The 27897-nt window shown below is 36.1% G+C and overlaps 1 protein-coding gene across 3 annotated transcripts in view; it reads left to right on the forward strand.

Moving 5' to 3' along the window:
• The window catches only part of MDGA2 (MAM domain containing glycosylphosphatidylinositol anchor 2), a 778429-nt gene that overhangs the window by 739128 nt on the left and 11404 nt on the right, over positions 1-27897 (forward strand). Inside the window, exons 13-17 of one of the 3 annotated variants that reach the window (XM_046652132.1) lie at positions 4596-4751; positions 5230-5388; positions 18617-18682; positions 20840-20970; positions 27617-27695. In XM_046652132.1, coding sequence (XP_046508088.1) covers positions 4596-4751; positions 5230-5388; positions 18617-18682; positions 20840-20970; positions 27617-27685 — 581 coding nt within the window. In that variant the 3' untranslated portion in view covers positions 27686-27695. Of the gene's footprint in view, positions 1-4595; positions 4752-5229; positions 5389-18616; positions 18683-20839; positions 20971-27616; positions 27696-27897 lie in introns of those variants that run through there. The other 2 variants (XM_046652130.1, XM_046652131.1) reach the window with 2 other exon arrangements.

A 27897-nucleotide genomic window follows, 5' to 3' on the forward strand; every position in this document is an offset into this window, starting at 1 on the left:
ATCTATCAAGATATTCTTTATTTTAATAAACTTTTTTATGAGTACACTTCTTTGCATATATTTATAATTACCTCATATAAAGTGACAGGATAATCATAAAGTTATTATGCTCTTAAATAGTATTTTCTTTTCCACTTTGTGTGCTAACTTTTAATAAAATCTCTCCAGTGATAGGTTTCTTCACTGTAAAGATGTATGTCGCAGAGGTGATGAAGGACTGCTGAGATTACTTAGACGTCTTTGTCCAACGCGAATTACTGTCATCTTATACCTTTTTCAAATGTATTGTAAACAACTTAATATAATATATAAATTAACCCAAATTATGAAAAATTTTAGGCGTATCCAAAATTTTCCCTTACATTCAAAGGGAAAAGCCTCTATTTTATTTTTATTTGTAAATGCCAATGGTTTTTTCCCTCCCTCCTTCCTTCCTTCTTTTCTTCTTCTCTCTTTCTATTATTTATCTCGATAAGAACACTTAACATGAGATCTACTTTCTTAACAACTTTTTAAGCATACAATACACTATTGTTAACTACAGGCATGATGTTGTACAGCAGGTCTCCAGAACTGACTCATCTTGCATAATTGGAAGTTTATATCCTTTGATCAGCATCTCCCTATTTCCGTCTCCCCACAGCGCCTAACAAACATCATTCTACTCTCTGCTTCTCTGTGTTTGGATATTTTAGATGCCTGAAATATGGGTAATCATGCCATATTTGTCCTTGTATAACTGGCTTATTTTACTTAGTATAACATCCTCCAGATTCATAAATATTGTCATATATGGAAGGATTTCCTTTGTTAAGGCTGAGTAATATTTCATTATATGTGTATACCACATTTTATTTATCCGTTTATCTATTAATGGATATTTAGAGTTTATATATCTAAACTATTGTGAATAATGCTGCAATGAACATGGGAGTGCTAATATCTCTTTGGGATAATGCTTTCAATTCTTTTGGATAAATACCTGGAAGTAGAATTACTGGATCATATGGTAGTTCTATTTTTAATTTTTGAGGACCCTCTGTACTGTTTTCCTTAGTGGCTGTGCCATCTTACATTCCCACCAACAGTGTACAAGGATTCCAATTTGTCCACATCCTCAGCAAAACTCGTTATTTTTTGTTTTTTTGATAATAGCCATCCTAACAGATGTGAAGTAATATCTCATAGTGATTTTGATTTGCATTTCCCCAATAATTAGTGATGTTGAGCACATTTTCACATAGCCGTATGTATTTTTCAGGAAATGTCTATTTAAATCCTTTGCCCTTTTTATTTTGTGGTGTGGAAGATTGGCCCTGAGCTAACGTCTGTTCCAGTCTTCCTCTATTTTGTATGGAGGATGCCACCACAGCATGGCTAATGACTGGCATAGGTCTGCGCTTGGGATCTGAACCCGTGAAGTGGAGCACACAAACTTAACCATTACACCACTGGGCTGGCCCCTTTGCCTATTTTTAATCAGATTATTTATTTTTCTGCTTTGAGTTGCAGGAATTCCTTATATATTTTGGATATTAACCTTTTATCATATTATGTTTTGCAAATATTTTTTCCCATTCTGTAGTTTGCCTTTTCACTCTGTCACTTGTTTGCTGTGCGGAAGCTTTTTAGTACAATATACTCCCACTTGTCTGTTTTTGCTTTTGCTGCTTGTGCTTTTGGTGTCATATGCAAAAAATCATTGCCAAGACCAATGTCATGAAGCTTTTCCCTGTGTTTTCTTCTGAGAGTTTTATAGTTTCAGGTCTTACGTTTAAGTCTTTAAGCTATTTTGAGTTGATTTTTATATATTGTGTAAGATAAGGGTCCACATTGATTCTCTTGCATGTAGATATCCTGTTTTCCCAACAACGTTTGTTGAAGAGACTTATCTTTCCCCATTGTGTGTTTTTGGCTGCTTTATTAAAGATCACTTAACTGTATGTGCATGGCATTATTTCTAGGGTCTCTACTCTGTCCCATTTGTCTATATGTTTTTATGCCAGTACCATCCTCTTTTCCTTTTTTAAAATGAAAATTGAATATTTTTAAGGTATACAACATGATTATTTGATATATGTATGTATATACACATAGTGAAATGATTACTACAATCAAGGTAATTATCATTTGAACTCTATACGTAGTTACCATATATGTGTGTGATGAGAGGACCTGAAATATACTGTCAGCAAATTTTTAGTATTTGATACAGTATTATTAACTATAGTCATCATCTCTAGACTTATTCATCCTCCATAGCTGCAACTTTGTACCCTGTGACCAGCAGCTTCTCGTTCCCCCACCTGCCTGCCCTAATAGAATAACCCTATTCTACTCTCTGCTTCTACGTATTTGACTATTTTTTAAATTCCACATGTAAGTGATAGCATGCGTTTTCATTTTCTTTCTGGGTCTGCCTTATTTCACTTAGTATAAGTTCTTCCAGGTTTATCCATGTTGCTGCAAATGGCAGGATAATCGTTTTTAAGGCTTAATATCCCCTTATATATCTGCCACAATTTATTTATCCATTCATCCGTCAGTCAGCACTTACATTGTTTCCATGTCTTGGTTATTGTAAATAATGCTTCAGTAGATATGAGCATGCACATATCTTTTTGAAGTACTGATTTTATTTCTTTTGGGTCTACATTCATAAGAGGGGTGCCTGGGTCATGTGGTAGTTCTATATTTAGATTTTTTAGGAACTTCCATACCATTTTCCACAATAGCTGTACCAGTTTACATTTCCACCAACAATGTATAAGTACCATACCCTTTTGATTACTGTAGCTTTGTAATATATTTTAAAATCAGTAAGTGGGATGCCTCCACTTTTGTTCTCCTTGCCCATAATTGTATTGGCCATTCGAGGTCTTTTGTAGTTCCATATAAATTTTAGGAATTTTTTTTCTACTTCTGTAAAAAAATACCATTGGTGGGGCCAGCCCGGTGGCGCAGTGGTTAAGTGTGCATGTTCCGCTTCTCGGTAGCCCAGGGTTCGCTGGTTCTGATCCCGGGTGTGGGCATGGCACCACTTGGCAAAAACCATGCTGTGGTAGGCATCCCATGCATAAAGTAGAGGAAGATGGGCATGGATGTTAGCTCAGGGCCAGTCTTCCTCAGCAAAAAGAGGAGGATTGGCAGTAGTTAGCTCAGGGCTAATCTTCCTCAAAAAAACCAAAAAATACCATTGGTATTCTCATAGGGATTCCATTGAATCTATAGATCACTTTGGGTAGTACGGACATTTTACCAATATTAATTCCTTCAGTCCAAGAACACATGATGCCTTTCCATTTATTTGTGTCTTCTTTAATTTCTTTCATTAATGTTTTGTAGTTTTCAATGTACAAGTCTTTCATCTCTTTGGTTAAGTTTATTCCTATTTTATTCTTTTCGGTGCTATTTTAAATGGGATAGTTTTCTTAATTCCCTTTTTGGGGAGTTCATTGTTCATGTAAAGAAGCACACAGATTAATTCAAGGGCATGAGCTCAACTTCTAGGCCTCTACTCCCAAGAATATCTGATAAGTCTGACCCACTGCAAGGGGAAAGGAGACAACTGAGAGTCTCTGTTCTTTAGATGATTTCTTCTCTGTGAATTGCACGGAATCTATACTCAGTGTGGACTTTATTATTTACTAGCTGAGCTTAGCCCAAGTTTTCTCCTCTGTGAGCTTCATGAGTCAGTATTACTGTAATTTAAAAGAGTTGTTCTGGGTTTGAATGAAATAATAGAAACTATGTTTAATTTTTGTCAATTAAGGATAATTTTAATCTTTTGTCCAATGGACATTATCATCCCCTTTATTTACTCCTATATTTCAAGCAGGGTGCATTTCAGCAAGAAAACCCTTTGATGCCTAGAAACATTACTCCCTCCCTCATCCCAGGGACAGTTGAAGACAGCTCTCTCTGGGCTGGTTGTTGGATCTGAACTCAGCGTATGTCAGGCATCCCTGAAATCCCAGTCCTTTCACAGGGTCTTCATGACTTCTCTCCATTACTTCACTTCTAGTAAAGTTCAAGCATTTGACAAATTCACATTCAAATAAAGTATACTAGATGACTACTTTTTACAGTACTTTGCCATCATCTTCCCCTAAGTAATTTCATTTGTGCAAATGTGTGTATGCGGAAGCGTCTCCAGACATGGTGTGAGCATTTATGACCTCACGGTGACAGCTTTAAGGTGCTCTCAGGTAAAGTAAAAGATCGTCTTCTGATTGGCAGTGTTGCTTGGATTTTCCCTGTACTTGAAAAATGAAAGTTGGGAAACTTGGGCCATAATTCAAGCGTGAATTATATTCTTTAATTTCAGTTATCCAGATATTTCAGAGGAAAATGGTTTGGGTTTAAATTCTCAAATAAGAGACTGATTTCTATATCAAGAGTATTTCTCTTTTTCATTAAAGTTGAAATCATTTTACGTTTGGTCGCAATCACATGCACCATCATGGCTCTGGTGCCATTATTGCAATCTCGCATTATTATTGCTGTGCTACATTTTAAGTTTTTCTTATAAGAATATTGTGATGTTTGTATTCATTTAATTAATATTAATCACATTCATTAAAATTTGTTAACAGGAGAATTTCACTGTGGATTTGAAGATGGTAACATTTGTTTGTTCACCCAAGATGATACAGATAATTTTGACTGGACAAAGCAAAGTACTGCAACAAGAAATACAAAATACACTCCAAACACCGGACCTAACGCTGATCGTAGCGGCTCCAAAGAAGGTAGGAGGGTCTGACACGGTGTGTTCATAACAATCGTACTCCAGCCTTGGCCTTTGAGAAACGCCCTTAGTATGAAATGCAAGAGTGTACTTAGCTACAGATTTGAAGTTGGTGGAATAAAACATTAAATTTTCTATGTACAGTATCAATAATTCAGATTTTTCAAAGTTTGTAGACATTAATTTTCCCTCAGAACTCGTTGAAATACATAGTTGAGAGATTAGGAATTTTTTTTGATATTTCAAGTCTAAAATTCCAATTTTGTCTGAAGCTTTTATATATTTTAAACAATTTATCTTTAATTATATAGATCATTTACTTTTTATATTATTATCCATATACAGATTTTATAGATGAGGTGCAAACCCTCCTGTCAATTTTTACATCATATGAAAATTCCAAAACTTCTGAGTAATTTCAAATTTCATGTCATCCCTAATAAAAATGTGTTTAAACATTGTATTTTGTCTTTTTAAAGGTTTTTATATGTACATTGAGACGTCTCGGCCCAGATTAGAAGGTGAAAAGGCTCGACTTCTCAGCCCTGTTTTCAGCATAGCTCCCAAAAACCCATATGGACCCACGAACACTGCATATTGTTTCAGCTTCTTTTATCACATGTATGGACAACATATAGGTGAGATGGCAAGAATTACTCTGTTTCTTCTAAAGTAAATCATAACTAAAGAGAAAAGGTTCCAAACAACACCGTGAAATCTGTTTTAGTCAAAGGATACCATCATTGACTTTTAAATTACTTGCCTGAAAATTGCAAAATAAGATGCTAAGAATGTTCCCCCATGGTATCCTAATTTCCCAAATTAAGATTAGAATTTGAAATTTTGGAGCATTACCTGCCTCCTCTGGAATTCGAATCACGTAGACCGCCAATGGGTTTAGTTATTTTGAGATCTTGTGGAATTAATATCAGAATAATTTAGGCTGCTTCTTTCCAAAGAAATCTGAATAATGACTCAGTGTGTATCAATGATCATGAAAAGGAGTATTGTCGTATTTGGCGGATGAGTGCTTTTAGCACCATCTACACATTTGGAACACTGGTGTGATATTTTCTTGTTTATGAAATATGCCTAACACGCCTAGCAGGATTTAAGAACATCCTTGGTCCTGAAGAAGATGCAAAGGTAAAGACACACTCCTGCCCTTAGAGCCCTTGCACAGTGATGGAGGCTGAGATGAGTAAAGACGCCAGCTCGCAGAATACCACATAATCTAGAGAAAGAACGTAGCAAAACTGATCATATGGGTCTATAATTCTTTATGAGAAAATCTAAAATCAAAAAAACCAAACACAAATTTTTTTAATTTAATTATTTGGCAGCACGTGCTGACTCATCTACGTGTGTTAGACTATAAGACTTGAACTGATATGAGCCTATTTATAGTCTGTATGTAACCAAATGAGTGTGAATATTTTTGTACTATTTGCAGCAGAAATGTTACTACATTTAATTATGGGATCCTGTACCAGATCCTTTCGGGGATGTCACATAATATACAAGATATAGGCTATTTTGACTTTCTAAAATAAGACAAAGTTGTGAATGGTGAAGCATATCTAGCCCCAGAAAGCTTGCATGAGAGGTTATGGATCTGTACCCCATTGAAGAATAGGGCAGTGCTTTAGAACAAAGGAAAACATTTCTCTACGAAGGGAGGTACATTTTCAATAGACAGAGGTGAACACAGGGAGGTTTAAGGCCCTGGTCATGAGGAAGCAAAACGCAGGAAGTTAAGATGACATTGTGTCTTGACATAAATTAATAAAACTAAAAATATAAATACATTGACATAAACTAATAAAATTGTGCACGAGATATATGCCAGCTACTGTACTATTTAAATGAAGTAATCCTCATAACAAGTTGATAAAAATGAGTATCCACTATTTGTCTTTACGGTGGAGAAAGCTGAACCACAGAGAGTTTGTATGAATTGCAAGAAAGTGGTGATGCTGGTATTCATACTTAACAGCCACACTGTTAAGTGTTCTTCAAAGTGGGGCAACAGGGGACGAGCCTGGAAGGATAGCTCTTGTGCGTTACAAATGCCCTCAATGTGAAGTCAGGCAACCTGGGCGGGAGCTTAACGTAGCAGTCAGTCACTGGAAGAGTTTAGAGACGTCACTTAAAATGTCTGCATCTTGGTCTCTTCATCTGTCAAAGAGAAACAACTCCTATTTTGGAAATTTGTAGTTCGAGATAAACGAGATAACCCTTAGAAAATCCTCCGTCACATGGTAGACATTCATAATCTTAAGTGACTTTGAATCTCAAATAGCAGCGGTAACAGCAATAATAAAGTAATAGCTAATGTTTCTGGAGTACTCATCTTGGACCAAGACACTGCTCCTAATGCATCACAGATTATTCCTCTTAATTTTCACAATAAAGATTTGTGCTAATTAAGATCCTTATCCTGTTTCATTGATAAGGAAATTGAAATACAGAGAACTTTAATTGTCACCATATCGTAGCTGATAAGTACTGAAGCCATGATACCACTCTGGGAAGCTGGATGCAGTGTCCGCCTGCTTCACCGCTCCACAGGGAGAATTATTGGAATGTCAGGAAAGCTTAGCTATTTAATAGTCGGGGGAAGTTATTACAGATTTTGTGCAGACAATAGGCATAAGATTTTTGATTTGGGAAGATAAATCCTATCAGGCTGGCTAAAGTCATTGAGAAACAGAAGAGAGACTGGAAAAGCAGTTGGAAAGTGAGCATAGTCACATCCTCACTGAGGCCTACACTATGAAAGGAATTCAGCCTCCACGCGATTGCCAGCTGTCCTATTTGCACGAGATCACTATCTTCCTACAAAGGTGGGGTTAGCTCAACTCCAGTTCTTCCCTTTAGTGGATCGGGTGTATTTAACTTACTCTGTAGTTTGAATATATTTCATGGACTTTCTTTCTCTTCTTCAAATTTACCTTGCAACAGGCACATTTTTAGTTGCTTTTTAAATAAATAATTCTATCAATATTTTGAATTACTTTATCGAGGAAATTTGTATCTACCTTATTTATGAGTCTCCCTCTCAAAATTTCTTCGTGTTTGCGTTGAGTCCCGAGATAATTTTAACACACTTTTAACTTTGCACTTGTTTTTCATATCCTCTTTGTTGTCCATGGGTGTCCAGATGAACTCTGCTAGTTTTATTCTGATTATTTCAGAGAGAAGGCAGTTCTCCATTTCTTCCATGTTCTCATACATTTGCCACATTGATACCTGTGCCATTTTTCTGCTTCATCAGATGGTTGAAGGTTGTAGGCGTCAGGTCTGTCACTTGTGTCCCTCTCAGCAGGGTACGATCATGTTGCACTAAAATCTAGGCAAAATATCTGTTCCGGACATTGACTAATCAATTAGGACGAGATGAGCTGCCTCATTAGGGAGATGCTGCCTGTAGCTGAAACCTTCCATCTTTGCAAATATTATTCTAAGACACTCATTCATCTATAAACCTGGGGGGCATCTATAGTCACTGGTTTTACAAATTACATTCTCAGTTTTATTCATTCTTTTGGAAACCCAGATTCAAAAATGATTTGTCCTGGATTTCTAATAGCTTAATTGCAGTTACTATTCTTGGGTAACCATAAATAATCCTTGCTATTTTAGCTGTGACTAACAGGCAATGTATCATTGAGAAGCGTCATAATTTTTTAATAGTACAAAAATGGGTGATCAGTTATACATTACTTAGAAAGGAGATTCCTCTTTGAAACAAAGTCAAATATGTTACATTACTTATCTATTGCTGTGTAAGAAATTTCCCCCAAATTTTGTGACTTAATACAATGACCATTTGTTATGTCACCGTTTCTGTGGATCAGGAAGATGGGTATGGCTTAGCTGGGTGCCTGTAGCTCAAGCTCTCATGAGGTTGCAGACAGGCTGTCAGGCAGGACCGCAGTCTAATTTGAGAACTCCGTTGGGGAGGATATACTTCTAAGCCCACTCACTAAGTTTTTGCCAGGCCTCACTCCCTCACAGGGGTTGGGCAAAGATATTGATTTCCTAGTGGCTGTTAGCCGGAGACCTTTCTCAATTCCTCACATGTGGACATCTCTATAGGACTGTTTCATGGCATGGCAACACGCTTCCTCCAAAGCAAGCAGTTCCCCAGAGAGAGCAAACACATGCCCAAGGCTTTAGGTAACCTCATCTCCGAAGTGACCTCCCAGAACTTCTGCCTTAGTCTCTTTATTATAATTGAGTTGATGATTCCAACCCACACTCAAGGCAAGGAAAACAGGAGGTTGAAATCATTGGGAGGCGTCTTAGGGGTTGTCTGCCACACTGGTACAATTTCTTGTAAGTTCAAGGTTTCATCAAAATTGATTGAAGAAAAAACTAAACGAAGGCTACAATGTGTTAACTTTAAACTCACCGTTGATGTTTATGTACATGATACAATATCTGGCTATTGGCAATAATATAAGATGATTTCAGCAATCCTTTAGCTACTGGTAGGCATTTTGACTTTTGACTAACCAACTGAATTTCTAATGTTCTTGCAAAGAAATCGAATCTCATATGAGGTCGCTGAATATGACAAAAGCTCAGTAAAATAGGTACTTCATTTATTGCTAGATCAGTAAAACAGGTACTTCATTTCTAGAAAGAAGAACGTGAGATATAAGCATCATATCATACTAGGAAATTAAAGATAACAATACAAAATCACTTAGGAATACGTTTATGGAACTTGGTAAGAATGGCTCACTGAAGTTGAGGCTCTAGAAAGCTAATTTCACTATGGAACACATGGGAGGCAAGGAGAAGGGGTTTGTTAACGAAGTCTATTCTCATGAATCTGGAGGGTGAGGAAGGAGTGATAAGTAGAGAGAAGTGGGGCTGGAGAAGGGCCTATTTTAAGAGGAAAAAGAGATAATAGAAAGGGTAAGTTTAGAGACACAAAAATAAAAGGGAAGGAAGTTTCCTGAAAAGATGGGAATTTGGAGCTGGGGTCATGAATTAGCCTTGAAGAGGAGAACCAATGTCACTTCCACTGAGGTGGGAAGAAAATAAGTAAAAGTGTGGCTTCCGATGCATTCCTAGATGCCAGATCAGCAAACAGACATGAAATTTGCCTTCCTGCCAGTCTCTATTTTCTCTGTAAGATAAATGAAAAGGTTGTGTTTTGAAAGAGGAAGCCGTTTTCAAAAAGTGTGGACGGCAGCAGATACTGCTCAACCAGATAGAGAGAGGTGGAGAGGCTGGTGATCAGGTCACAGTCCTGTGCGTTTTGAACTGCATTTTAGAATATGATGCTCAGTTTGCCTCCCTGCCATGTCTCACGTACAGTACTGAATTAGCCTGGTAATTGATTTCCCTGGTATCTCTTTGGCCCATAGTTTCTGGGGGTAAAGATTATTCTCTACAACTAGTAACATAGCGACCTCAAGGATATAGGCCTTTCTGGCATCTCCTTGGGGCAGCTCCATAGTTTATTCCAGCCATACACGAGATTCCCCAGCTCGAGCTGTGTTGTATCTGGGGCCTCTTCGTAGGCTGTATCCTTGGTCCTGCTGACTGCATGCTTGAGATGAACAGACACAATGTTTCTCCCCATCACATGGTACCCTGCAGAGGTAAATGTTTATCTGACCACTCCATAAATATTTATTAAGTGAATGAATAGTTTTTAAATCATATGATAGAGTCAGTATTTCTCCTCTTTAATCATCTAGGTAACGCATACTCTTCCTTCAAAATCCAAGTCAAGGACATCGCTGAAATTCTTCCCCATCCGCTCTGCTCCTTCAGTTCCTATAGCAGCTACTGCACATCTCGGTCCTAATGTTTGTCACCCTCACCCCGGCTAGGCTGTGGGCAGTAATCATGATTTATTTATATTTTATCCTCTGGAAGAGCAAATGCTCAATAGATTTAAAGAAATAATCCAGACTAGATTCTTTAACTGCTGAATGTACTGGAAGAGTAACAAAACAAGGGGAAGTGAAAATATGCAGTTTAGGTGGGAAACAGAAGGTAGTTTCATCAAAACCTTTTAGGATAGGATGGGGAAAAAAATAGAAGTTAAATCATTGACTTAGCTTGAATTTGAATCTAGGTGCCCTGGCAGCTAAATCGTAGAGGAAAGCAAAAGTGTTGCCTATTTCTTAATTAATTCAGAGGGAAATTTATCTTTAGAAAAGTACTCTTAGTACTGTATAAAAGTTCTCTTTGTATCTATAAGCAACATAGATACTGCTACACTCTTAGCAATATCTTCACTTAGTACTTTAGAAAGATATAAAACATAATCAAATAAAAATTTTATATATTGACAGACCATAACACATTAGAGAATAAAACTTATGTTTTGAGCTGAAATATTATGGTCCATGATGATCTAACAAAATGTTGAAATAGAATTTAATGAATCAAATTCACCTCTAATTAGGTTTCTCTAAATAAGATGTCTCAGGTTTTCCTTTAGCAAGAGTTGGATTAAAGGTTTCTCGGTGCTGGCATTCAAAGATTTTAAACTGGGGACTTCAATGTTTTTATATAAGACATGGAGAAGGCGAAGTTGATAATCTTCTGCATGGTTTTAGGAGTCTGATTTTTATTCTCATTTTGGTCAAAGATCATATTTCTTCTGATTAGAGTTTTCAAAAATCAAGATTCTTTCTTATATCTCAAATATGGTCCTTAAAATAGGAAATCCGCTGACATATCTTTTCCTTGCAGTTAGACATCACATGAGAGACAGTTTGAGCCTGAAAAAATTCGTAAGATGAGGTGCCATTGTTTTAGGGCCTTGACTACACTGACTGCAGAAAGAGTCTCAGCAGAATAAATACGTAATTTTGAGATACTTGCGTTCTGATAAATTCTCAGAATTGCATTCCTTGCAAGAGACAGCTCCCAGGTGGCTGAGGGCATAGATGAGGTTGTTCAGTGTTCTGCATTTAGATATTAGAGAATAGCTACCGAACCGTGTGCTGTTTGACAGTAGTTGGTATTAAGCCACTCTCCTGTTAGGAATTAGTCAGTGCTCTCACTGAAGTTCTGTTTGCATTTAAGACTGATAACACCAGTGTCATCAATATGGAAATAATGCAGTAAGTGGAAGACATTCATTCAGTGAACTGCTTTGTTAAATTAAGAGGTTTTTTTTTTTTTTTTTAGTTTCAGGTGTATAACATAGTGATTCAACATTTATTTCCACAGATTGATTAACCTGATAAGACTAATAACTGTCTGTCATCATATAAAGTTATTACAATATTGTTGACTATATTCCCTGTGTTGTACGTTACGTCTCCATGACTTATTTATTTTATGACTGGAAGTTTGTACCTCTTATCTCCTTCACCTGTTTCACCCTTCCTGCCTCCCTCTCATGACCACCAATCTGTTCTCTGTATCTATGAGTCTGTTTCTATTTTGGTTTTTTGGTTCATTTGTTTGGTTTTTTAGATTTTACGTGTAAGTGAAATCCTATGGTATTCTTTGTCTGGCTTATTTCACTTAGCATAATACCCTCTAGATCCATCCATGTTGTCACAAATGAGAGAATTTCATTCTTTTTTATGGCTGAGTAATATTTCATTGTATACATACATCACACCTTCTATTTTTCTACCCATTGACACTTAGGTTGCTTCCATATCTTGGCTATTGTAAATAATGCTGCAATGAACATAGGAGTGTGTGTATCTTTGATTGATTTATTTATTTTCTAAGTCTGTGTCAGTCCTCTACCTGTTGCCTGAAGATCCATTCCTCACCCTGCCCCTTCTCAGCTCAGTATTTTGCCTCTGCAGAATGTGTTTCTCAGGCTCCCCTGAGAATTGCCTTTCCATTGGATGCAGCTAAGTGATGAGAGATTGGAGGGTTAGGAGGGGAGGAGACAGGGCATTGCTCTCCTCCCGCACAGTCTTAGGTGGCATGTCTGGGAGCAGCTGCACCTCCCTGAGGCTCCAGCTCCTACCAGACAGACCTGAGACGGTTCTAGCTTCTGTCAGGTGGAGGGGGACTCAGGTCTCAGGTGGGGCTTCTTCTCTTTGTCCCCAGACTAAGGGCAGTAGTGGCTTCCTACTGTTGCTAATCTCTAGGTTTATATCTTTTTAAACTAGTGTTTTTGTTTTTAATTCAGAAGATTTTTTTGGCTGTGTCTCCTCAGGCAAAGGAAACAAAAGCAAAAATAAGATAATGGGACTACATCAACCAAAAAACTTTTGCACAGTAAAGGAAACCATCAACAAAACATAAAGGCAACCTACTGAATGAGAGAATATATCTTCAAATGATATCTCTAATAAGGGGTTAATATCCAAAATATGTAAAGAACTCATACAACTTAATGTCAAACAAACAAATAATCCAATTAAAAAATGAGCAGAGGATCTGAATAGACATTTTTCCAAAGAAGACATACAGATGGCAAACAGGTACATAAAAAGATGCTCAACATCACTAATCCTCAGGGAAATCCAAATCAAAGTCACCATGAGACATCCCCTTACACCTGACAGAATGACTATTATCAAAAAGAGAACAAATAACAAATGTTGGAGAGAATGTAGAGAAAAGGGAACCCTCATGCACTGTTGGTGGCAATGTACATTGATGCAGCCACTGTGGAAAACAGGATGGAGGTTCCTCCAATAATTAAAAGTAAGACACATTTTTAAATGGGGGGGTAGATAGAATCCAGCCATGATTTATTATCATTTATAATCAAAATATTGTTACAGATGCTTGTCACAGACCCTGCACTAAGACCATGTGTAATACCTGGTGCGTCGTGTTTACTTTGTACGTCTCTGGTTGTGAACCGCCAACTACGCTTACATTTAGTTTCCCCCTATTCAATTGCTCATTGATGATGGTGCCTCAGACAATGGACAGTAGAAGCTAGGATGTTTGAAAAAAATTAACGTTATGACTGAGAAAGTCTACTGTTGCAAATACACATCTCATTTACAGTGTAATTAATAATGTAATTCCATTAATTGAATTAATGGTAAGCAAATAAGTGAACTGCTTTGTTTCTCGCCCAGGGTGCCAACTTTTTAAACTAACTTCATTGCAAGTATAGATTTCTTGTGATGAACATTTTTGCCTTTAGGTCTTGAGTTCACTCAGTTCCGTTCGATAGGATGAATGGCACACGCTTTGTGCCTCATGGTGATCAGGGCTCTATAGAGGACAGAAGAGAATTATGGTAAAAGATTCTTAGCCATCAAATAATTTTTCATCTCTTTGGGGTAATAAATTACTGAATAAAATAAAAGTCAGAAAGTCATATACATCACAATGAGTGACAGGCCCATGCTCTGGGTGAACAAGGGAGAGAACACGGAGAACAGCAAAGTTAAAGTTTCCGTGGAAGAGAAGAAACAAAATCCATCTTCCAAAAGAGGTAAGCGGTAAGCAGAAGGCCAAGGTTAGAGCATGTGAGAGAGTGTGAGAAGGAGCCGCGGTGTGAGGGTGGAGAATGCTCTTCTTAGGGCTAGTGGGGAGGGTGGCAGCACCGACAGTGATGACATCTACGTAAGATCTACACATATCAGAGAAACAAAGCCTGATGAAAGCTGTGTTTCAGGAAAATTTATTGGCCACTGATGTAGAGATTCAGCTGGATACAAGAAGGCATGGTAATGACTGAAGAAAATGAATTGACATTTTTTAAGATACCATTCTAATTATATATTGAAACAATAATAACAATGGATGCATGCAGCCATTTCTATTCAAGCAGAAAATAATGATTTTATAATTTCCCATTTTGTCTGTGTGTATAATACAAATGATGCTAACAATTACCTATCAATAGACATAGCTCTTGCCTGGAGCTAGATGATTTTGGCACATCCTTATCTTTCTTGAAATGTGAAACTCAAATTAATGAGCCTGTATACTGATTAGGATAAAAATGTGATTTACATGCAAGTGACCCCCAGGCCTTGGAGTAAACCAAGTTACAAATTAATTTATATGAACTTGGTAATTTCAAGTATCTCTAGGAAATATGTATGCATATTTTAGGACATATATTTAAATTATTCACCTAAAATATATAAAATACATATTTATAATAAAATAGTTAGAAATAAAATTATGTTAAGGACTTCTTAAAAGAAAAACTAGATAATAGTAATTATAAATGATATTTATGCAAATTATAATTTACACAGTAATTTATAGGATGTAAGATTACTATAAGAATCGTGCCGTTGCATAATGCCATGAATAACCCCAAAACTTGGTCACTGCTCATGAGCCAACGCAGCCCTTGGGTCATTTGGCGTTTCTGACTGAGATCCCTAAGCGTGAGATGAGCGAAGTCCTCTCTGCGCCAGCACCTGGCTCTCGAGGAGTGGTGATGGAAGATGAGAGTTAGGAAACCAAGGGGAAGCAAAAGACAGTGAGGTTTGCTCAGCAACTTCAGACTTCTGTCACGGGACCACATAGCATTTGAAAATCCTTGGGGATGGTTAAATTCATACCTGCTGATATCTGGTGTCTACTATTGCATAAACACAATGCCTCTGAGGATTTAAAATTACTTTTACGGAGCATTAACACAATCTATCATATTGACTTTGGAATTTTCTTGCTCTAACACTGGAATGCTGTGCTCAGTCAGCTTTGCTGAATAGAACTTGTCTTGAGTCACTTTATTCTGTTTCACAGGTTCTAGTTTTGTTGACCAAAATGACTTGAACATAAGTTTATATAACTTTGGCACTGAATTCTCTTTTGTAAACTTAAAAACTGGAAACCTGCGTGAAAAGAAATGTTTCAAAATCATTTATTTATTAATATTACTTTTGTCATCATCTCTGAAATAGACCAGTGAATCAATAGTTTGTATTCATTGACTTGAATAATGGAATATAATTAATACTATGTACATAAGAATAAGACATTTAAATTATATTATAAAGAATTTATTTTGGTCAGTTATTCTTCTAGTGTCTTTTTCTTATAAAATAAGTAATACCTACCTTTTAAAATAAAATATAGCCACAATTGAATATAGCTCATATAATCTATTCAAAAGTAAATTCAAAATCTGGAATAATTCAGACCTGGCTTCTTTAGACCCAGGACAAATATTTTTCACATGGTATACATTCAATAAATATAAATTGAAATAATTCAAATGTAAATTTATATTATGTATATAAAAAGAAAATGTTAATTTAAAAATGTAAACTTGATCACAGGCAAAGCATATTCCCCGAGAAAAAAATATATTCAATATTGATATAATAACCTATCATTATTGATACAATAATGGTAAGTCATATGTATTAATATGTTTCATTAAAGCATGTATTTATTACTTTAAGTAAATTCTGGAAGGCATATAGTCCACATTATACCCTAAGTACAACTAATACGTCTAAAAAAAGTATTATTTTATTAATATTTAACAAAAATTTCCGTATATTGATTTGATGACAAGATTGGTTCCTGTCACTTCAATCAAAATAACAGGTCATGTGACCCAAGAGAAATAAGACTTCCATATAAAATGGCAATTCATTCACTGCCATCTGTTTACATTAGCATCTCACATTTATTGAAGCATCTACTGGTAATTTTAAAAACATGGAAGAACTTGCATTGCATTGCAGCAAGAGACCAAGCCAAGGTCATACAGCTGGTAAGTGACAGCTGTGATGTGAAGAATGCAGTTTTTTGTAACTGAGTTTAAAATTTGAGTACTCATATTTAAGTATTTGTGTATAATATAAATACATGTGGTCTTCTGTATAAAGAAGAATTGAATAAAATTGCTCTAAAAATCTGGATAAACTACTTGATACCATACAACAGTAAATATGTAAATATACATCTTAAAAGAACAACTGAAGAACATACACCCAAATTTTAAGGAAGCTGCCTCTGAATGATCAATTTAATGATGTTTTTATGTGATGTTTTCTGCTTTCCACTATTTATGTGCTATACTCACATAAGCCAATATATGTATATTATATGGAAGATATCCGTGAGAGAGATATATATGTGTATAAACATCGCAATAATAACATACGATTACCTGTAAAAATATCAAAATGAGGGTGTCTTGAAGCCATAGAGTAATAACTATTTCCAGATAAATCCTATTGCCATAAACAACTATTAAAATTATCAAAATACATTAGGTAAGTGTTTTAAGAAAATGGACAGGAGGCAAGGAAGACGGAGATCCATGAAAAAAAGTGAAACGAATGAGCTGATCTCCTTGGGAGTCCGGTTCTCTGCCTGAGGACCATTTCCTGGCCTTGGCACAGATCCCTGAAATTCAAGCAGAAAGTGGAGGTCCCACTGAACTCAGGAGGCGGAGATCAGAGTACTAGGCATCTGAAGTAGTTAGAATCTGTGAGCCAGAGTAATAGAAAGGGAGGTGTGCAAGATTGACTCTCAAAGTTTGTATTGGGTTCCCCACGAGCCTTTGCCTGAGGCTGGGCTGTAGTTGCATAAGACTAGGAAAACCCAAGACTCAGATTATAGCAACATAGCAGCTTTTATGGAGTTGACAGCAGAACAAAGAGGTCAAAGAGTCCTGGAGAGGAGCCATAGGGCATATTGAAGTTTAAGCCGACTTAGTGAAGGGATGTCATAAAAACCCTTGGCTACATGAAGAAAACCAAAGAGCTCTCTGTTGGTAGTTAGAATTATGCTCTGGAGAACTGTGCTTTCTAGCCCTTTCTTTAAAAAGCCTTAATCTAAACCCCAACAAGATCCACAGTAGACACAGATTTGGAGATTGATTCCCACAAAATTAGAGTCTAAGGCAACAATTTGGGCGTTTCACAGATCTGCATCAATAGTGTAAAACCAAGCCTATATGAGTTCAGCATGATCAGTCATTATTACACAGTCCGCTAAAACAAAACTGCCTTCAGAGAAACATTACAGATCTGAAGTCTCTATAAGGTAATATCCACAAAGCCCGTTATTCAATGAAAATTACCAGATAGACGAAGAAACAGGAAATGTGATCCGTAGTCAATAAAAAAAGTAAAATCGATCAATCAATGAAAAAGTAAATACCAATCCATAGAAACTAAACTGAAGAGGACTGAAAATTGGACTTAGCAGGTAGGCTTTAAAGAAGGTAGTATAAATATGTTCAATGACATTAGAGAGAATGTGTTAAAAGAATCAAAGGAAATATGGTCTTAATGAGTAAACACATAGAGAAGTCTAGCAGGAAAAGTAAAACTATGCAAAAGAACCAAATAAGAGTTATACTGGAAAGTACATGAAAGTAAATTTAAAAATCTACTGGATGTGCTTAAGTAATGGACTGGAGAAGGCAGAAAAAATAGGATGGACAGAATTTTCCAATCTGAGAAAAAGGAGGAAGATTGAAGAAGAGTGAACACAGCCTCAGTAACCCATGGAAGAATATCAAATTGCAGAACATGTGCATAATTGGAGTCTGAAAGTAGAGGAAAGAGATAATGAGGCAGAAAAATATTTGTAAAAGTAAAGGAAAAGCTAAAATAAGCTCAGCAAACTCCATATAAATATAAATATAGAGAGAATCATATTTAGGCACATTCTACTCAAATTACTGCAAACCAAAGCAAAAGAGGAATTCTCAAAAGCAGCCTGAGGGAGAAAGAAAAACATATTATACACAGAGGAACAAAGACAAAATGATGGCTGACTTCACATTAGAAACAGTGGTGTACACAAGAAAATAAAACACCTTTAAAGTGCAGGGGGAAAACTCTGGTAGAATACTGAATCTCAAAAAACTATGAGTGAAATGAAGATATTTTTATATAAACAAATCTGAGGAATTTTGTCTCCAGCAGATCATTGCTACATAATGTACTAAAGGATGTCCTTCAGGTTACAGGGAAATGGTGCTAGATGCTAAGTCAGATCTGGAGGTAGAAATGAAGACCATCAGAAAAGGTAAATAAATGGAAAAGTTTAAAACTAGATTTTCTTTCTTATAATTTATATAAAATATTTATATAAAATAATTTATATAAAATTCTCATAATTTATAAAAACAAAATTATATAAAATAAAATGAATAAAAATTTATATTAAAAATATATAATATGTATAATTTATATAAAATGTATTTATATAGAAATTTGTATATTTATTATACAAATATAATAGCGCTGTAAGATGAGGTTTATAATTTAAGCAAATGTAAAAGATATAATTACTATTGACTATACAAAGGGTGCAGGTAAGTGAATTATGCTGTCATAAGATTATCAAATTTTGTGAAGTGAGACGCAGAATGTGAAGTATCTGGTTTGAAACAGAAGGGGAGGGGTAATAGTCGAACATGTGAAGGAGCTATCATTTATCAATTGTGAGTATAAAGAATAAAATATTAGCTATAATTAGACTCTGAAAAGTTATGAATGCCTTTTGTTAGCCCTAGAATAACCACTAAAACATAATAAAAAGAGAGAGATTCAAGAATAGGTAGAGGAAATAAATTGAAATCTAAAAAGAAAAAAAGAAAATTTGGTCACATGAAAAGAAGGAAGAGGGGGAGCCACAGAGGAATAAAAAACAGTAAGGACAAGTGGGAAACAACAAGAAGGTATACTTAATTCCAAACGTATCAACAACTACAATGAATGTAAATGAACTAAATACCAAATTTAAAAAGACTAATACAATAACATAGTTGAATGTAACAAAAATTATGCTGAGGGAAAGAAGCCAGACACACAAAAACATATGAAATTCCAGAAGAAGCAAAAATCATCAGTCAGTAAAAGAAGTCAGATGAGTGGTTGCCGGGCATAGGAACAGGGGCCGTGAAGATTAACTGCAAAGGAAGACGAGTGAGCTTTCTGGGGAGATGGAAATGTTCTCTATTTTGATCGAGTGGTGCTTACACTGTGGTATATATCAATCAAAAGTTATTGACCAATATACTTAAAGTGACAGAATTTAATTGCATGTAAATTACACCTCAATAAAGTTGATTTTTTAAATTTTACCTATTAAAATACTGATTGCCTCGTGATTAAGATATCAGACTTTGAAACTCTCTAGGCTCGAGTCCTGCCTCTGCTATTTTCTTACCGTATGATGTAGGGCAAATTACCTAACCACTCTAAGTTTTCTTATCTATAACATGGGGATAATAGCAGGTACTTCACAAGATTGTTGAGAGAATTAATTCCTTATCTGGAGTTAAGTGTTCAACATATATTGTATTAATATTATCACTATGCTATTATTACTATGAGCAGGGCATGAAACTGTTGAGAGAGATATATCAAATCATAAGACAAAGCTATGCTCATTTTACCTTCAAGTAATTCTTTTAGAAGAGAAATGAGACAGGTGAAAAGTAAATTGCAAAAGAGATGTTAATTGATAATATAAGACAACACAGTAGAGTTGGACAGAGCAGGTCAGTCAGTACATGATTACATACTATCTTAGTTTCTTGTTGCCACTGTAGCAGGTAAGTTACTGCAACCTTTGTGGCTTAAACAACACAAATATATTGCTTTGCAGTTCCGGAGGACAGAAATCCAGAAGTAGTATTTGGGGCTAAAATGAAGTTGTTAGCAGCACTGGTTCCTTTTGAAGGCTCTAACGGAGAATCCATTTCCTTGCCTTTTCTAGCTTCTAGAGGCTGCCTATATGTGGCTTGTGGCTCCTTTCTCCATCTTCAAAACCATCGGTGTAGCATCTTCTCTTTCTTTCACATGACCATCTTCTCTTCTGTATCAAATCTCCTGCCTCCGTCTTATAAAGATGTATGTGATTACATTTAGGACCCACCCAGAAAGTACAGAATGATCTCCCCATCTCAAGATCCTTAACTTAATCACCTGTGCAAAGCCTGCTTTGTCATATAAGATAACGTTCACAGGCTCTAAGGATTGGGACTCCATTATCTTTGGAGGCCTGCCGCACGTGCGGAATGTCAGAGCAAGATTGGAAATGAGAGCAGAGGCCAGGAGGGAACACTAGAGTGTTCTGCGAAGTTTCATTTTTAAAAGTTTACAAGTGTGTGATCAAGGAGAAGCAAATTTGAAGCAAAAGCAAATATACAAAATAAACTTTCATTGTTATTTTCAGGTGTTTTAAATGTTTATCTACGATTGAAAGGGCAGACAACGATAGAGAATCCACTGTGGTCTTCAAGTGGGAATAAAGGACAACGATGGAATGAGGCTCATGTTAATATATATCCAATTACTTCATTTCAGGTAAGAAAAGCACAATCCTTTCTGCACATAGATTCCTGCACATGAGCGTGATGTAAAAGGCAGGCCTTGAACAAACATTAGAATATGAATATTTAGAAATTCTATGATATGAGCATCACAAAATCACATAATTTTCTCTTTAGTTCTAAAAGCTGTTTTAGAAAAGAGAAAATGCCCTTTTCCTTTATTAATTAACATCTATCAACTGATATGTTTGAATAATAATCTATCGAAATTCAAATGATTTGCCTGGAGAAAAGGCAATCCATTTCTATAAAATCACATGGTTCATTTTGTTCTCTGAAGACAAACAACATAGGTTCTTATAATAATGGAAGCAGGATAATCAATTCTCAATCTGTTTGAATTTTACTTGATGGAATTTTATAGACTTTAGCAAAATGTGTCTCTTCAAGGTAATGCTGTTTTAATAATTTATCACTTTGATTATCAAAGTCAGAGAACTTTAAACAAGTTATTTTTGTTTTTATTTAAAAAAGAAGTAAGGCTTGTATTGAATTAAGAGAGGTAGCTGCAAGTATCTGATAGAAATTTTAATGATCATAACAGTGACCATCATGGCTAGAGACAATATTTCATGAAACTATTTCAGTGGAGAAAATAATGTAGTTTTAGTGATTTTAATAACTATCTGCAATACATGTATATTACATACTCAGGTTGAGAGGTTTCTTTTTTCCTGCTGGTGATTTCTTGGATGCATTTCATGGAAAATCAGACATCTCCAGTTATACTAGTTTTTAATTGGTGGAATGTCCTTTAATCATAATCCAATCTATAAAATTCTCTAATTCTATAAAATTCTAATAGCTTTGACATAGAAATTGCACTACTAACCAGGATGATAAAAATGCACACAGTTGTTCACAGTGGTAAAGAATAATGGAGTAAGACTAGCTGATTATCTACAAATACTTAAAAGCAACTCAAATAATCTCTGGGAATCATTTTGTTTCTATGAAGGAAAATACAATTGTGAAAATTGAATCTATGGCAACATGTCATTAAACCAAGTTAAACTGGGAGGGCACGACTGCAAAGCATTGCTGATAAAAGTAACCTTAATATTAAAGTGTACACACCTAATAGGCATGAGAGAGCCTTTCTTTCTAAAAAGTTCATGTTCAGACATAGGCTTGCTTCCCACATGACTGCCTCACCAACACAGAATTATTAAATCAAATACACATATGATAGGTATTTAAGAGAATAGTTATATTAATGTTTCCTTCGGGATAATCTCTTATTGCCATAGACACCAATTAAATAAATATTTATTGAGCACCTTCAGGATAATCATTTATTATCATAGGCAACAGTTCAATAAATACTTTTGAGCTACTACTGTGCGCCATTGCTGAGTATGAATATTTGAAAATGATTGTTTACCTCAGATTGGTAAATATACACATCTAAACACATACATCGCATCCTGTGATAATTGCAGTAACAGATATGCACCAGGTTCCATGAGCACAGCTCACCAACGAGAAGAGTATGGGGGAGAGTGAAGAAGAGCTTACTGTGTGAGGTGAAACTTGAACTAAAGAGAGGGATTGCAAAGCAGAGAAAGGGCTACTATTGCTATTGCAGCAGAGCTCCGAGTGAACAGAGATTAGGGTCGTATACCGCAGGATGTGCCAGAAAAGCAGAAAGACATTTATCTGGAAGTTGGTTCATAAAAAGATATCAAAGACTGGTGCGAGCTGAGGTTAAGGAACCTAAGAAGCTTAGGCAATGGGGAGTCACTGAAAGATTTTACTCAGAGGATGACGTGGTACATCACTCAGGTTGTTGTACAGAAGACTGGTTCAAAGTGGCAAAAGGGGCTGGCAAACCAGTTAGGACACTGTTGAGGAAAATAATCCATAACCAATCTATAAATGAAAATTTGTGTGAGTTTATTCTGAGCTTAAATCTGAGGGCCATGGCCCAGGGCCTTTCTTCCCAAAGGAAGAAAGGGCACCAAAGAAGTGAGGTATACATAGTGGTTATATACCCCCAAACAGGACGTTTCACATATGATTGAAATGTCCCTCCCACAATAGTCACAAGATTGCCCTGTCGGCACAGCAGGTAGTGGGTCTGCTATCTCGGAGGGTGTAGCAGGAGGCAAGTCTATTGTCTCGAGCTGGGCGGTCACAGGTGAGCGCAGCCATCAGTTTCTAGCCTAAGGAAAGATGCTTAATCCTTAAGGAGATGCCAACGTTGGGAGGGGGAGGGAAGTTGCACCTTTATCTCAAGGGCCTTTGTTCTTGCCATAGGGAATATCTAAAGCAGATACACAATGCATGCTCAACGGCCAGGGTCAGGCCCTTTTGGAAAGACAAGGTCAGGCCGAATTAGGTTTATACCAAATGGCTTCCTCATATTCTCCAATGTATCCTGTTGCTTGCCATTTTTATTTGTCAACACCATTGTGAAGTCCACATTAAAGATGTTGAAGGGACAAACTAGGGAAGTGGTATAAAGAAAAGTGGATGATTTCAAGATATATTTAAGTGTAAAAACTAGCAGAACGTTTTTATGTTGGGAATTTGGGTAGTAGCCATAAATGACTAAGAAATTTCTAACTAGAAAATCTTTGGTAATGCTTGTGCTACACATTAGCACAAATAACAAAAAGAAGCAAAGAAACAAGCGTCAGGGGTGAATATGGTTTTGGACGTGTTAATGTAATATGCCCGCGGAATATCCTTTTAAAGATGTGCAGAAGGTGGTTGTGTATGTTTAGCTGAAGCTTTGGGGACATACATATTTGTGAGTCATCAGACTGTTTGTGCTCCCTAACACTGAGAGTGGTTGATCCTCCCAGGGAACAGTGGACACATCGGAACAGTGATTAAAGGACGGACAATTAAAAGACTAACCAATCATTAGGATGATTCGTGGAAGAGGAGCATCATCCTCAGTAGTATTTTTTAGAGTTAAAAGGAATGAGATCCAGGAAAGTTCGGTGCCCACAGAATTTAGACAGTGAAACTCAAATTGGAAGCAGGTTGAATCCAGTGGGATGGTTATTACAGAGAGTGTCCACTCTTGAGACATTTGCACAAGGTGGTAAGGAAATTGGGAAAACCACTGTCTTAGCTAAAGTTATTTCACTGTTCAGAATTAATTGAATGATATACAGGAAGATATTAAATTATTATACAATTTATTCAAATGGTTCTTTTATTCTATCATTTTTCACTTTAGAAAGAGTATAGATTTTGTTTTGTTTTGTTTGTGCAAGTGAATGGGTTCTTTGTTCAGGATATTACAACAGAGAGAATCCTGAAGGGAATATCCACCTGGACATAAGTAATGAGAGGGGTTTCACAGGGGAAAGAAACAAGAGGCAGAGTGCCAGCTCCAGGTGTGATGTTGCAGTCTTAGAGAAAGAAGTTGCATTTCTGTGTGATTTGGCCCATCTTAGTCCCTTGCATCCTATTCCCACAATTGTTGATTAAAAGGAGGAATTTCAAGATGTGCGATAGTCTTTTGTTACTAGGAAGCTTGCGGTCACTATAGATTCAGAGCAGAACATTTTTACAATTCACCACAAATGACAGGTTTTCTGTAGCCTCGGGGATTTATGTGTTAAATTCACAAAAACTGGTGTACAAAAATGTTCAAATGAATAAAGCTTTATTTATAACGATCCAAATCTTGGAGAACTTCTCTCTTCACTATAATCAGCTCTTGTCCTCATTCCAACTGAGAAATCAGACTGGCTTATGTAGTTGGTGCCCAAAGTGATTCTCATGTCTGGAGCTTTTTGTTCCTTTTTGTAGATCAAATTTTATTTTGCCTGAAGGACTTCCTTTAATATTCATTACAGTGTGGGTCTCCTGAACATGAATTCTTTTCACCTCTTTTCTTTGGTTGCTTTTAAGATTTTCTCTTTATCACTGGTTTTGAAAAATTGGACTATGGTGTGCTTTTACGTAGTTTTCTTCATTTTTCATGTGCTTGGGGTTCATTGAACTTCTTGGGTCTGTAGGTTTACAGTTTTTATAAAATTCAAGAATTTTCTGGTTAATGTTTCTTCAAATATTTTTCCTCTCCCTTATCTCCTTTGAGGAATCCAGTTACACATATATAAGCCCCCTTGAAGGTGTGCACAGCTCACTGATGCTTTTTAATTTCTAAAATGTTTTCTATTTCTGTTTCATTTTGGATGGTTTCTATTCTGTCTTCACATCCACTAATCATTTCTTCTGCAATGTCTAATCTGCCTTCAATCCTATTCAATATATTTTTCATCTCAGCCATTGTACTTTTCATCTCTATAAGTTCAACTTGACTTTAAAAAAAATATTTCCCATATCTCTAGGTAATGTTTTGAACTTATTAAATCCAGTTATAATGATTGCCTTAATGTCATTGTCTGCTCATGCTAACATCTGCATGAGTTCTTGGTTGCTTTGGGTTGATGGATTTTTTCCTTCATTACAAGCCATTATGGATGTCAGACATTGTCAATTTCACCTTGATAGGTGCTGGATATTTTTGTGTTTCTGTACATATTCTTGAACTTTTATGGGGATGTAGTTAAGTTACTTGGAACCCATTTCATGTTTTTGGTCTTGCTGTTAAGATTTGTTAGGTGAGACCAGAGCATGTTTGGTGTAGGGCTAAGTATTTCTCACCACTAAGGCAAGAGTCTTCTGAGTACTGAGTACTCTACCCAATGCCCCTTGAATTAAGAGGTTTTCCAAGTCCTGTGTGAGCTGGGCACCGTCTCCTTATTTGCGTCCCTCTGGGTCTTTCCCAGGTCTTGGGTAGTTTCCTCACTTTCATATCCTGATCAGTACTTGGCTGAAGACTTGAGGGGTGCCCTCTGCAGCTCTCTGTAACCCTTTCGTTGCTGTTATTCTGCCATGCTTCCTCCTGCTAGCATGGACGCCTTGGACTTTCAGTTCCATCTGCTCAACTCAGGTTTCCTATCAGACTTCACTTTGTTCTCCTTGCACCATGGTCTATAAATGGGACGTGGGGCAGTCAGAGGGCACAGCTTGTCTGATTCTCACCTCTCGGGATCCCTTTCTTCATTACCTGTCTAGTGCCCTGAACACCATTGTTCGTATATTTTGTTCAGTTATTTGGTGTTTCAGATGGGAGGATAGATCAGTTTCCTGTTCCTCTATCTTGGCTGAAAGCAAATTAAAAAGTAAAGATTTTGAATCAATGCAGTTCTAAGCTACTTAAATTATCATTGAAAAGTAAAGATAAATAAAATCATATTTTTATTTTGGATCTCTATGTTCTTTCATTCTTTAACATACTTCTAGGTCCACTGGCTAGGGACATTCTTTTATTTCATAATCTTAACTGTTGAAGGAAACATGAAACAGAAACTACATCATCTTACCCCATTTTTTTCTTGTTATTGTGTTTTGTTTTTGAGTTTCTTGTTGTTTTGAACTCTTTTCAAACGAAGTATTTTTTACTCAAAAATCATTTATAACCTATCAAGCTTTTCAAAAGTACTTGCTTTGGTATGTAATGCCTACCAGGAAAGCAACTGTACGGAATATATTACCATATAAAGTAAGTTGTGCGAAGTGTTAATATTATTCAAATGTAGCTTTGCGGCATTCTGGGATGTCTTTAATTCAAGTGCAAAGGATATCTCTTACCTCTTGGAATTTAAATGAGATATAAGTGATTTTGAGCCTCTCTTAAACTGACACTTATGTTGCTTTACTTGTTTGGAGTTGCATGCCTTTAAATCAGTTTGATTCATAAACCCTTTAACAAACAACCACTTGCAAAATCTTTTGTTTGAGTGTGTCCGATTAGTTTGCTTAGCTGAAAATAAAACTACTGTGTAGTACTTTTCAGGGCAAATAGAAGTTTTATCCTACCGAAATTTCTTTTGGGGCTTTTTTTCTAGAATTAATTGAGCATGATCAGTGCTCATGATGAAGATATGTTTTGCTGGATTTGGAAGGGTTAGGGACAATTTTCCATAAAAATAAAATTAATATGTTAGTCTTAGAATGTCACTTGTATTTTATCTCTTAACCAAAATAATATTTAGCTGTTCTTTTTAACACTTTACTTCTTTCATAGTATAGTCTAAATGTTTTCCATGGGAACAGTATAGCAACACTATAAGACATGAAATACTATCTTTACATTTTTTTACTTATAGGTGAAAGGAATTGTGGAGCTCTTCTACTCTTCAATCCTCATTTAAACATTTGGAAATAGGTTTCAAGACAATTTATTTTAAATCGCACAAATCCTTAATATTAAACAGAGATTGGAAAAGAGATCGTAATGCTCTCATTCCGTCATCCTGCCTTTATCTTTACCTAATTACTACTGATAATAATCTGGAAAATATTGTCCTCCTTAGTAGACATCACCTGCTCCCATAGATACATATCTGGCATTCTAAGCCAAATTTCAGAGCAGTTATGAGGACTTGATGATGGTTCCTAAAGTAATGTTGAAAACATTTTCCAGTTGCCATTCACAATGTGAGCTACTTCTTTCTGTCTTTGCCAACAGTCAAAATCTAATTTTATTATTTCAGATTAGAAGCTCTGACAACCAAGTGACATCCAGCCAGTTGGATTGGCAGAGTCTTGTAAAGTTAAACTCACTGTTAATATTTGTATCGTTTCCCCAGGGAAAAACCTACGGCTACCCACCTGGTTTATTATGTTCCCTCTCTTCCAGTCTCTTCTGTAATGCTTAAGGATAGTTCAATTATTTGCTGAACCACTAATAAAATAAAGGTAAAATTATTAATGTTAATAGCTATTTTCAAATTTATTTCTATTATGAAGTTTTTCCAAGCAATATTGACGGTCAGTTTTCAAACTGCGTTCTAAGCTTTGGGTCTGCCTTGGCAATAATAATCAGTAGCGATTTATCTCTTCGGGAAGAAAATGTGATGTGAGGATTTGC

The sequence above is a fragment of the Equus quagga genome, chromosome 2, assembly GCF_021613505.1.
Source record: "Equus quagga isolate Etosha38 chromosome 2, UCLA_HA_Equagga_1.0, whole genome shotgun sequence".
Classification (NCBI taxonomy): Eukaryota; Metazoa; Chordata; class Mammalia; order Perissodactyla; family Equidae; genus Equus; species Equus quagga.